This window comes from Pimephales promelas, chromosome 16 (assembly GCF_988280905.1).
Source record: "Pimephales promelas chromosome 16, fPimPro1.hap1.1, whole genome shotgun sequence".
Classification (NCBI taxonomy): Eukaryota; Metazoa; Chordata; class Actinopteri; order Cypriniformes; family Leuciscidae; genus Pimephales; species Pimephales promelas.
In genome coordinates this window covers 14,198,598-14,210,229 of record NC_142784.1, presented here as the reverse complement: position 1 = coordinate 14,210,229, position 11,632 = coordinate 14,198,598, and the positions used below count along the sequence as shown (strand labels likewise).

The following is an 11,632-nucleotide window of genomic DNA, read 5'->3' as shown; positions in this document are numbered from 1 at the left end:
TACTAAAATGGCCCCCACAGTCACCAGATCTCAACCCAATAGAGCATTTTTTTTTGGGATGTGGTGGAACGGGAGCGAAAGGGGGTCAAGCAGTATTATATGTCCTAATAATCCTTTAGGTGAGTGTAGTTTTAATCATTGGCAACTTAGAAGTGGAGAACATTTAAAGATAGAGAAACAGAAAGTGATTTGAAACTGAGTATGGAATGGTCAACATGACCTATTTTACATTGAACACTGAATCAAATATTCCTTTAAAAATAATTCGTTTTATTTTTATTTTAATATATGATCATGCATTATTCACCATATCTACAATGTTTTATTTCTTTTATAACAGTGAACCCTTAAAACATATTTCGACATGTAAGTCTCACTTACAAAATGTAAGTTCATAATATAGGCCTAACAAAATATCAAACATCTGCAATAAAAAATAACATGAAAATAAAAACAATAATTAAGAAAAAAATGCTTGCACTTGCACCCATAATGTGTCCAAAAACATACTTATTAATCTAATTATTTTGCATAGTATTGTTTTATAGTTTTATTTGAAACTTGTTTATATATATTAACATTCTTCAATATTCATTTGTGAATTAATATTCTTGTTTTGTACTGTATTTTACTTTTTTAAAGATTTTTTTATATATATATATTTTTTTATTTGTGATTATCATTTTACATGTGATAAAGCAAATAGCCCATATAACAATATACATATGTTAAGGTCCCATCAGATTCATAACAGCGTGCATGATTTCTTGGAGGCCTTTGGCTTGGGGTGGAGGAAGGTGCGAACCGCTTCTGTAAACACCTCCTTCACCCCGTCCTGGTTGAGCGCTGAGCACTCCATGTATTTACTGGCCTGGATTTGTCGGGCCAGCGCCGCCCCCTGCTGCTGGGACACCACGGACAGGTTCTTCTCTTTCAGCTTCTTCAGCACCTCTTCATCATCTCTCAGATCTTTTTTAGTCCCCACCAGCAGGATGGGCACCTGGGGACAGTGTTCTGACACCTCGGGGTACCACTTTAGCTTGACGTTCTCGTAGGACGAGGGGCTGGTGACGCAGAAGCAGATGATGAAGACGTTGGTCTGTGGGTAAGAGAGGGTCCGGAGACGGTCGTATTCCTCCTGTCCCGCGGTGTCCCAGAGGTTCAGGCTGACGACTTTAGATTCTACCGCCAGCTGTGCGCTGTAGTTGTCAAATACAGTGGGAATGTATTCTTTGGGAAAGGCGTTGGTGGTGAAGGAAATCAGGAGGCAGGTTTTCCCAACGGCACCGTCTCCCACCACGACACACTTGATGTTCTGCATTGTTGTTCTGCCTTCAGCTTCCAATAACTGAAATGTACACAAGGACCATTTACTGCATTGTTCTTTGATGATTTCAAACTTTCCCTGATTTGGAAGATCCCACATAAATCATGCTTTGGTAAATCTTAACTATGACATAAGTCATAATTCTGACATGGACATGAATTCTGACATCTGACAATTTTGAAAAATTGCACACTGTACCTTTAATGTCACAATCTCAATGTCATAAAGACTTTTATGTCACAATAATGACATAAGTCAGAATATTAAGTCAGAATGTCTCTTTTTAAGTCATAATTTCGACTCAGTTTTTCATAATTTCATCTTTTTTATGTCACAACTATGACTGTTTCAGTCATCTACTTTTCATCTCATAATAATGATTTAGGATTTCATAATTTCGACTTTTTATGTCATAATTGTGATTTACAAAAGCATGATTTTTTTTCTAATGTGGCAAAAATGGCCTTCCATGCTATGACTTGCATATACATGAGATATCTAGCAGAAACTAAACGCTAGACAACTCATGTTGTGTTCCATGCGAGATTTGACACACAAACACTGAATACATCAAACTAGAGTCATCAGTATTAGAAAAAAAACTATCATTCCACCATTCGAACGAACATATTCATGCTAGATGGTTGTGTAAATTATGCTTGAGTCAGATCATCACGTGCATTTGTGGTCAAAATGACCTCCCTTGATGCCCACAAAACATTACATTGTTGTCAATGACCTTTATTTATATCTTTCTGAGAAGAACAGTTGCGCAGAGCTGGTGGGGAAGTAATTCATCTCACAAGGGTGCCTGTCAGAAATAGTACAGTAATAATCTTGCAATATTCATCATAACATATGAGTATACACATTAGCTTGAAACAAATCTACATAAAAATAAAGGGGGGTTTTGAACAGTATAATGCCACAGAAGACCCATTTTGTTTCCCCAAAAGTGGAGTGGAGTGGGGTTTTGGGGTGTGGTCTGATGGGGCAGTGAACCCAAGGTTACCCCGTGAATCAGTCCTAGAGCTCCCCCTGTCCGATTTTAGGGGAAATCCATCGGAGACGTTCAATGGGTGCGCCAAAAGAACACCACAGACACAGTTTAATCCCCGTGGGAAATCTCAGAGTACAACTGGGAGTTGTGGAAAATATGATACTGGTGTTTTTTACTCATTTCATTTATTTTATAACTGTACTGTATCACATTTATAACTGTTTTAATATTCCTTGCTTTTATTTTCTGATTATTTTCCTTTCTGTAAAACACTTTGAATTGCCATGTATGAAATGTGCTATATAAATAAATGTGCCTTGCCAAATAGTTTTTCATTTAAAATAACCATTTTTCCTTAGTGTGAAGAACATTTTAATGTAATGTTTCATGGGTATCAAGGGAGGAATGTCAGTTTATGGCTCTTCAATGTAAATTATAAGATGATTTGGTACACAAAAAGGTACATTTAACAGTATTTCACTGTATAATTGAATAGTTTGTGTAAGGTTATAGTATATATATATATATATATATATATATATATATACATACAGAAACACACTGTTAACCAATTAACATGTTTTTACTGATGCATTGTTACAGTAAAAATTCCAATATTTTTTTTTTAGTGTACGCCTATATCATATAACAGGTTTAAGGGTCTAAAATAACTTTGCTGCCAAGAAGAAGTTCCTTTTTTTTTTTTTTTTTTTTTTTTAAAGAAACTAGACAAACTTAAAACTGTCCTGCTCACTGTTATAGGGGTCACGGACCGCCCACAGTCCATTCACCCATCGTTTGATTCAGACTGCACAAATGGGAAGTGTTAGTGTGAAAATCAAATCAACTGCAATGCAAATTCCGGGAGTCCGAGTGCATATGTTTTATAATAAATAAAATTTGAAGTTTTCCAGGTGCATGTTACATTTTTTAAGATATTCACTCCACATACTGGTGGCTGGATTTTGGCCTGGAGCAACCATAATAGATATTCACAAAGATATTCGCTGAATGGCACATATGGACAGAAATTGTGGGTCATCTCTTTACAGGCTGTCTAAGAATAAACTGCAAAGTGTTTCAAAGTGCCACAGTCATCAAATCAGTTTGTGTGCATCTCACCATTATTTCAGCTAAAGCTTTCCTCCTTCACACTGTCTGATCTTATATTGTAATTTATCATCTAATAAATGAAATATTGTTTATCCAAATGCTACTGTACCCACACTGTAGAATGTCCATCACAAATAGTGAGTGATTTAATTAAGGTTTGCTTTTATTATTAATTGTATTTTAAACATATAAAATGTAAAATATCAATACAAAAACATAATTCAGTCAGAAAGCTGTATTTTAAAACCGCACAGAGCTTCATTTGAATATAGCAGAACAAAAAAAAGACGTATCTGTCTCTAAATGACATCATTGCGTTCTTATCACTTTTCAAATATTCAAAGCAGAGATTAGATCTCGGTCTATTGAGAATGAAGCTTGACAGTAAGTTTGGGACAGATCGTCAAGGGAAAATACGAAATAAAACTCACCGTGCATCATCCAAAAGAGCGTCCAGGAAACTGTTTATAGTAGTCTGAATGAAACTGTCCCTAAAAACAGTGGCACGGGGACTATAGGAGGAAGTGAGCACAGCCTAGTGCACTGAGAGGAAGTCAGTGACACTAAAAGGCAAAGAGCCAATGGAGAAGTTCAAAGATGATGCAGGCCATAAATCAATGGGGTGTGTGTAGAAAAAGACACTTGTAAACTGTAAAAAACAAACTAAAAAAAAAAAAACACAACTTAAAATGTAGTGTTATTTGTTAGACAACTCAAATATCCAATTTTAAGGCAGCACACATACTTTCAGAATACAAATTCAATGTATTCTAACGTTGAATTTGAAGTGTTATAAGTGCAATTGTAGCAGAATTTTATATATATATATATATATATATATATATATATATATATAGAGAGAGAGAGAGAGAGAGAGAGACAGAGAGAGAGAGAGAGAGATGTCAAACTGAAACTAAAATGTGAACAAAATGTTAATAAATGTTAATTAATATTTTGCAGTGTCATTAAAAGGCCACTAGGGGACAGTGTCATCTTTTTTACAGAAACAAACACACTGCAGTCCCTTCACACAAAAAAGAGGTGCTTAGAAAAAAGAAAAGTGTCAGGAAACCACAGACACGATGATGTCAATGTTCAACCAAACTCTCAGTGCACTTATTTTTTTGGCAGCAGTCAAGGGCCCACTTCCAATGGCCTTCTATGCACTACTGAAAAATGTATTCAAGCTGTATTATTATTGACTATTTATTGTTGGTGATTAGGCAGAGTGATAATGATCAGGCAGATTTTTTTTATTTATTTTTTTAATGATGATTATTAAAGGCCCAAAAGCATTCTTCAATGTGTTGAGGTCATTTCCACTGAAACAGGAAGACAGAGTGGGACTGTCAGTGTTCTGTCACTTCTATATTGGTTTTGTGACAGAGCCCTGACCATAGTTTTGTGTGTCTTGTTTCAGGACGCTTTAGAGAGCATTTGATTGGACTGAAAATCTGACGAGAAGCTGAAGTGCAGAATGATGTCATCAATCGCTTTCTTTTCTTGTTTGATTAACATAGTCCCCATGAAATCAAAATTGATTTATTTTTTGGCTTTTTAGTACATGTTTTTTTTTTTTTTTTTTTTTTTTTTTTTACATTTTCTGTACTGAGTTTGTGGAAAATCTGCCGAATAAACCATTATTGAAACAAACTGAATCTAACTGACAGCTGAATGTTAAACACTGTTGTCTTGTTAGAGCTCTGAAACTGAAAATATATTTTCCTGTTTATCAATGTAAAGCTACTTTCTGTAATGTATTAAGTGCTAAATAAATAAAGGTGACTTGCATTGACTTTATGCAGAAATCTGTGTTAAAAAAATACAATAAAAGAAGAAGGTTAGATAAAGAGGTTAGTAAATTATTTTCTATGATTTATAGCACAAACAGCACTACCATGTGAGTATGGCACTACCAAGGTCAACTGATAAAATGCATACCTCATAAGTTGCTTTGGATGAAAGTGTCTCTTAATGCATTAACAATAAGTTTCAGAGGAACAGTAATAAAAAGTTAGCATTTACTGTTTTTAAAGAAAAATAATTGATATTCATAAAACACCTAATATTAATAAATGTAGCATATTATTTTATTAAAATAAGTTATAGTCTCATATTAAAAGTATTAAAATATTATCTAAATTAGACCATTTTATCATCAACATGCACCATGCTATATTTTCTAAATGTCATAATCATTTCTTAACAAACAAGTATTCAGCTCATAATCTGAAACTGAAATTAATACATTTTTAGCTAACTGTGACTTTGTATATTTGCATTTCTAAAATACTTAAGTTAATTACCTCTGATAACAGAACACCCAATTTTAATGTGCTCTATGCATTTTCTGTAAAGCTGCTTTGAATTGATGTATATTAAAAAAGCGCTATACAAATAAACGTGAATTTAAACGTGAATTGAATAGAATAATAGTAATAAATATGATGCATGTGCAAATTTTTGATAAAAATGTTATACAGACTAGTCTTATATTAAAAATATAAAATATTATAACTAAATTATACCATTATTTAATTTAAATAGACCATTGTATAAAAAAAACAAAACAAAACAAACAACAAAAAAAAAAACATAACAAATTACAACCTCCACAGTAGATTGTGTAGGCTAAATGGCAATATAAACAAACTAAATAATGAAAAATATCTGCTTAATGGAAAGCTACAATAAACTTTAATAAACAACAACGTTTACATTGAGGCTAGGCTACCAAATATAATGAATTACTACATTATAATATAACTAGCTACAGCCTGCATATAATATAATATAATATAATATAATATAATATAATATAATATAATATAATATAATATAATATAATATAATATAATATAATATAATATAATACATAATATAAAAAAAAAACAATAGAAGTCAGTGTAAAGTCGACACCATTAAATAAGCGTGTGTGTGTGGTGTGTGTGTGATTATGATAGTGTGGTGGTGGCAGGCAGAGTGTGATTAGCAGGGAGTGAGTGAGTGACTGCGCATGCGCCGCGCCGCAGACCGTGAGCCCGGCTTGAAACGAGGAGGAAGCGCAGCTCTATCGGCCTCTCTCTGCTTCTGTCGCTGACAGAGGACGAATAACTGCCGTATTCTCACACCGGCGGGACGGAGAACCGCGCAGAACCGTGTGTTGTTCGTGTGTTTTTGCAGTGAGTGTTTCAATACAAAGCCTCCATGGAGGCTGATGGGAGGAGAGAGCAGCTGAAGACGAACCTCAAACACTAGGACGGTCTAACACGAGGACCAGAGGTAACACAGCTCATTTTAAACGCTTTAACGTTTGGATTTGCTGGCTTTTACATTGCATATCTTTTCAGCGATGGACTTGGATGTTTATAAAGGGGGAAATGTGGGTGTCAGTGGCCTCGTGCCGCTACGAAGCCAGCTGCGCAATTCGGCCGCATGAAAATAAAGATACAGTGCCGCTGGTTATGAATCAGTTTACGTTTTTTATGACTGATTTTGTTAATCAAATGTGCGTTATGCAACTCATTACGTTATTAGTTCAGATATGCTCTTGAGCCGTTTAAACCCATACCTGAATATAGTTGCCTAACGTTACATAGGTTAATGTGTTAATTATTAATATTATTATTATGTGTTTGGTTTATGCTAACCTTAATATTGTGCATATAAAGCTATAAGTTCAGACCTTTTAGATGGAGAGTAAAGTCAATGACATAGTTTCAACTCATTTGCATAGTTGACAGGTGAGTTGACGAGTAACGCGATAACATTCTTTACACGTCATTGTGAAAACGTCAGAGTCCCCTGATAAAAACAGCAATTCAATTATAATTAAAAACAATTGTGTTTGGTGTTTACACTCTAAAATTGTCTATTTTGATTTGTGTTTTTGTTTTACTGGGGGTCAAATTAACCCTAAACAAAAACACCAATATATATATATATATATATATATATATGAAGAGTTCAGATGCAAAAGCCTCTAAATGCCATTTGAAATTTTCTTCTTTAATGATGATTTTTTATCAAACTTGTATATTTAAGTTCAGTAATTTCACTTAAATAACAATTAATAGGTAATTATCATTGCCATTTAAGTGAAATTACTAAGTTTGATAAAAATCATCATTAAAGAAGAAAATTTCAAATGGCATTTAGAGGCTTTTGCATCTGAACTATTCATATATATATATATATATATACATAATTAAATTAGGGCTGTGCAAATATTAATTGTGATTAATCGCATCCAAAATAAAAGTTTGTGTTTACGTGACATATTTGTGTGTGCTGTATATAATTATTTTGTATATATAAATACCAATGCATGCATGTATATAAGAATTATTTGCGCTTAAATTCTGTAATATATATATATATATATACGTAATCCATATTATATAAATATAAATATTTTATATATGAATAACACATTTTCTTAAATATATACATGCATGTGTGTATTTATATATACAAAATAATTATATACAGCACACACAAATATTATGTAAACACAGACTTTTATTTTTGATGCAATTAATCGCAATTAATTTTTGCACAGCCCTAATATATATTTCTCAGAAATCTTTTAACAGTGCATTTAGCCTGCTTTGAGATCAGTAGGTCAGAAGAACGTGATAATTTGAAGGCAAAAAAATAATAACTTTTTAGGTTAAAGAAAGTGATTTATAACAAAGAATCTCAAATAATTGCCTCAAATGACTTCATTTTAATACTTTCAACACTCTTTCTTACCCGTCTTCACATTTATATTGTTCTGTTACCTGTCAGAAATGTGTTTAAAGTTTAGGTGCGGCCTATATTATTAATATTACAATATATGCATATACTTTTATTAAACATTATGATAATCAGAATACATATACATTTCTAGGCACCATTATTTAATACTGAGCAATGGACTTTTATCAGTATCTATCTTTTATTTTTTATTTTTTTGTCAGGCAGATAAATAACTCTACTGAGCATGTGCAGATGCAGAATATGTGTCACAACTAACCTAGTGATTAAAGAGGAATAAGGTGCAACCCAATTTGTGTACTTATGCACTTTTCTATGCTGTTTTTTTTAGTATCAATAAATAGTGCACGTTGTGTGTTCACACTGAAACATCAGAAAAGTAAAAGTGCACTTTAAATGCACTTAATTAGAACCATGTGTGGAATTTTGGATGATTCATGCGCTCAACTGTCACACCTTTCTTTACATAGCGGAGGAGAAGGGGCTTTTAGTCTCTAACTTTGACAAAATAAGCTTATAAATGAAAATTCATACTCTACACTGAGTGCATAGTGCTTTATTCAAAGCAGTGGTGTGAAAGTGAGGCTGCAAGGGATAGACTTGCTGTGTTTTCAATGGCACCCGCTGCAAAAAAGCTGTATAAAGCTCTTAGATCACTTATCATTTCCTCTGTTCATGCTCTCTCCCTTTTTTTTTTGTCTACTGAAATCTCTCTGGGAGATATGTTTTGTAGCGTTTCGTCAGCAGAACTATCCAGAAACACAGTAAAAAGCAGTACAACCCACTGAAGAGATGAATGCCTATCCCTCACAGCCTCGCTTTCATTAAAAATCAAAGGTGGCGCTGCTGTGAATAAGGTTTAAAGTGCGTCATTTTGGACAACACTGTGTAACCCGTCTCTTCCAGTTGCCAGCATTCTCCTCTAGGCTATATCATCGCAGGGTTTGGTTAATACTTGACTTGACATGCAGGGTTGGATTGTTGATTTGGTGTGTTGAAGTTGACAAGATTTCTCTCTCTCTTATCTAAAACCAGCTCTCCCACTATGGATCTCAACCGACTGGTGACATACTGGACTGTATGTATATGCTTCTTGTTGGAATGTCGCGCGGACAAACCCAGTCAAGTAATACCAGACCCCTTACCGGACAACGGTGTCTCTGGTGAGTATATCCTTGAATTACTCTATTATATTGGGGGAAAGTAGCTTTGTCATCATAGATGAGAGCTGACGGCCATTTCTACAAATAAGATACACTTCAAAACGTTCTGTGCTTTTGCAGCCCCCTTTGCCAGTGCCGTATAGACTTATTTAGAAATTGTATGGGGGTCTAAATGTGGCCTGGCTGAGAATAGGAAGGGAATGCATTCTCTGTTAATCGCTGTGCTCACTTGAGCTGTGTCAAATAAAGGTGCCTAGAGCATCATAGCGTGTACAATTTCTTTCGTAATGTGTTTTAGGCCCTAAAAAGGTAGTCTTTACTGAGAGTTCATCCAGGTTCAACTTGAGAGAAGATTGGGATCTGTTTTTTTCTTGCCCGGACGTCTGATCTATGAAACAAACCAGTGAAGTTTCTCATAGCTTTCCTGCTGTAATTTAAAGCTGCAGTCCGTAACTTTTTTGGGTTAAAATTGATCCCAAATAAATTTGAGCAAGTACATAAACAGCCAGTGTTCAAAACTCTCTGCCTACCTTAGCCTGATTCGTGGTTCGACTTGTCGTGACTGTTTTCCAAGATGGCTCCTGTTTGTATTCGCGAAGTGGACTGTCTTTTATAAAACGGTCTATACACTTACAAAGTTCTCAATGCTTCGTTTTGCATGTATGACCCTCATTATGTTACTGTGTTAGTGTGGGGCTATTTTGAGCCTTATTAGTGGTATTAATTAGCAATCTCTTTATTTATTATATGCCCCCATACATTAGCGATAAAACTCTTTACATTCGATTATCATGAAAACAAATCTCAGAGAACGGTCGATTAGGTACCCAATGTGTTATTAGACCAAATGGGAAATGATGGGAAAAATCTTTCCTGTGGAATAAAATAATTGCTGTAGTGGTTGTATATGGATGGTTGCAATAATTAAAACAAATTGGGAAAAAAAAAGTTTTTTTGCAAGTGTGAACTTTGTTCAAAATTGTGAAGTATGAACTATGAACTGAACTAGTTAATTTTAAAATTTGTGAACTGAACTTTGAACTTGTTCATGTAGAAAGTGAACTTTCCCAACACTGATGCAAATGCTTAAACCATTCATTCTGTGACACGCACACGCACATACAGAGAAAGACTTGCGCCAGTATCGTGTGCGCGCACAAGACAGCTCGCCAGAATACAGTTCGCTTGAACGAACAATAACACACACAGTTGTTCCAAAATGTCTTTTTTGTCGTTTGTCTTACGATGGCTGTAAAGAGATCTCATGAGAGAATGAGGCGTGTGAGATCAGCATCCAATCTGTCTGTGCATTTTCCTTGAGAACCAAGCAAGTTCACTCATAAAACCATTTGTTTATTGTAACACAAATCGCAATGTTGACCTCAATAATCACAATATGACATTTTCCCCAAATGGTGCAGCCTTAGTACTATAATATATATATATATATAAGGTATGTATGTGTGTGTATGTATGCAGGGCTTGACATTAAAGTTTGTCTGCTTGTCTGGACAAGTGGATTTCTCTTTTAAGGGACAAGTGAAATAGAATTTATTCATTTTATTTAATTTATTGTAAGTGGCGACTGATGGTAAATAATGCTATATAATGTACTGACGGTAACAGTTGGCAGCCTCTCAAGAAGAAATCAAAACAAATGAGCGCAGCACACAAAGAAACTCGGTTTACATACTGTGGTAAATTAAGTCACTTATGTTTTAGATGCAGTATTGATTGGTTTTGTTCTGTTTCAGCAGTGAAAATACTTCCAAACAAAGATCACAGCAGAACCATAGCGCATCTAAAAGGATCACTCAACCGTGTTTCATTACTGAATGATTCAACGTTTTGAATGAATCGCTTGTCAAAGATTCAGATCAAAGTTAAAATGCAAGATGAAGCATACATTTAATCAGATTAAGAAAAAAAAGCCATTTATAAAGGTAAAAAAAATAAAAATAAAAAATGCCCTTGAGATAAATATCAGAAATATGCAGATTTAATGTCAGTGCTGATAGAACACTGATGACAACACTGATTACTTGTTTACAACACAAAGATACTATTTTTATTCCGGCCAAAAAACAATACACTTGTCTCTTATTTGTCATATCAATCCACTTACCAAAAATAAAAAAATGGCTGAAAATTGCAGAAATGTGTTGATTTCTAAAGCGTCCCGAAACCAAAGTTTTTGTGTGTCTTTGTGTGAGGTCCCATGAGACAGCATGCACGTGTGGGGCTAACTCAACATTGCCAAATATGATT

The 11,632-nt window shown here is 34.3% G+C and overlaps 2 protein-coding genes across 4 annotated transcripts in view; one reads left to right on the top strand and one right to left on the bottom strand.

Annotated features, from left to right (window-relative positions):
- Positions 1 to 249: 249 nt before the first annotated feature.
- Positions 250 to 3,981, bottom strand: rhoga (ras homolog family member Ga). The gene is made up of 2 exons (XM_039670412.2): positions 3,872 to 3,981; positions 250 to 1,348 (listed from the first exon to the last, which is right to left on the bottom strand). The coding sequence occupies exon 2, from the start codon at positions 1,319 to 1,321 to the stop codon at positions 746 to 748; it is 576 nt and encodes a 191-aa protein (XP_039526346.1). The 5' UTR covers positions 1,322 to 1,348; positions 3,872 to 3,981; the 3' UTR covers positions 250 to 745.
- A 2,437-nt stretch (positions 3,982 to 6,418) lies between these two features.
- stim1a (stromal interaction molecule 1a) overlaps positions 6,419 to 11,632 on the top strand; it is a 49,788-nt gene continuing 44,574 nt past the window's right edge. For all 3 annotated transcript variants that reach the window (XM_039670618.2, XM_039670617.2, XM_039670615.2), the window contains exons 1-2: positions 6,419 to 6,722; positions 9,237 to 9,364. In XM_039670618.2, the coding sequence (XP_039526552.1) occupies positions 9,247 to 9,364 (118 nt within the window). In that variant the 5' untranslated portion in view covers positions 6,419 to 6,722; positions 9,237 to 9,246. The remainder of the gene's footprint in view (positions 6,723 to 9,236; positions 9,365 to 11,632) is intronic.

What these genes read in the sequence shown, in the direction of transcription:
- rhoga (XM_039670412.2), bottom strand. Translation starts at nt 1,321, where the DNA reads ATGCAGAACATCAAGTGTGTCGTGGTGGGAGACGGTGCCGTTGGGAAA.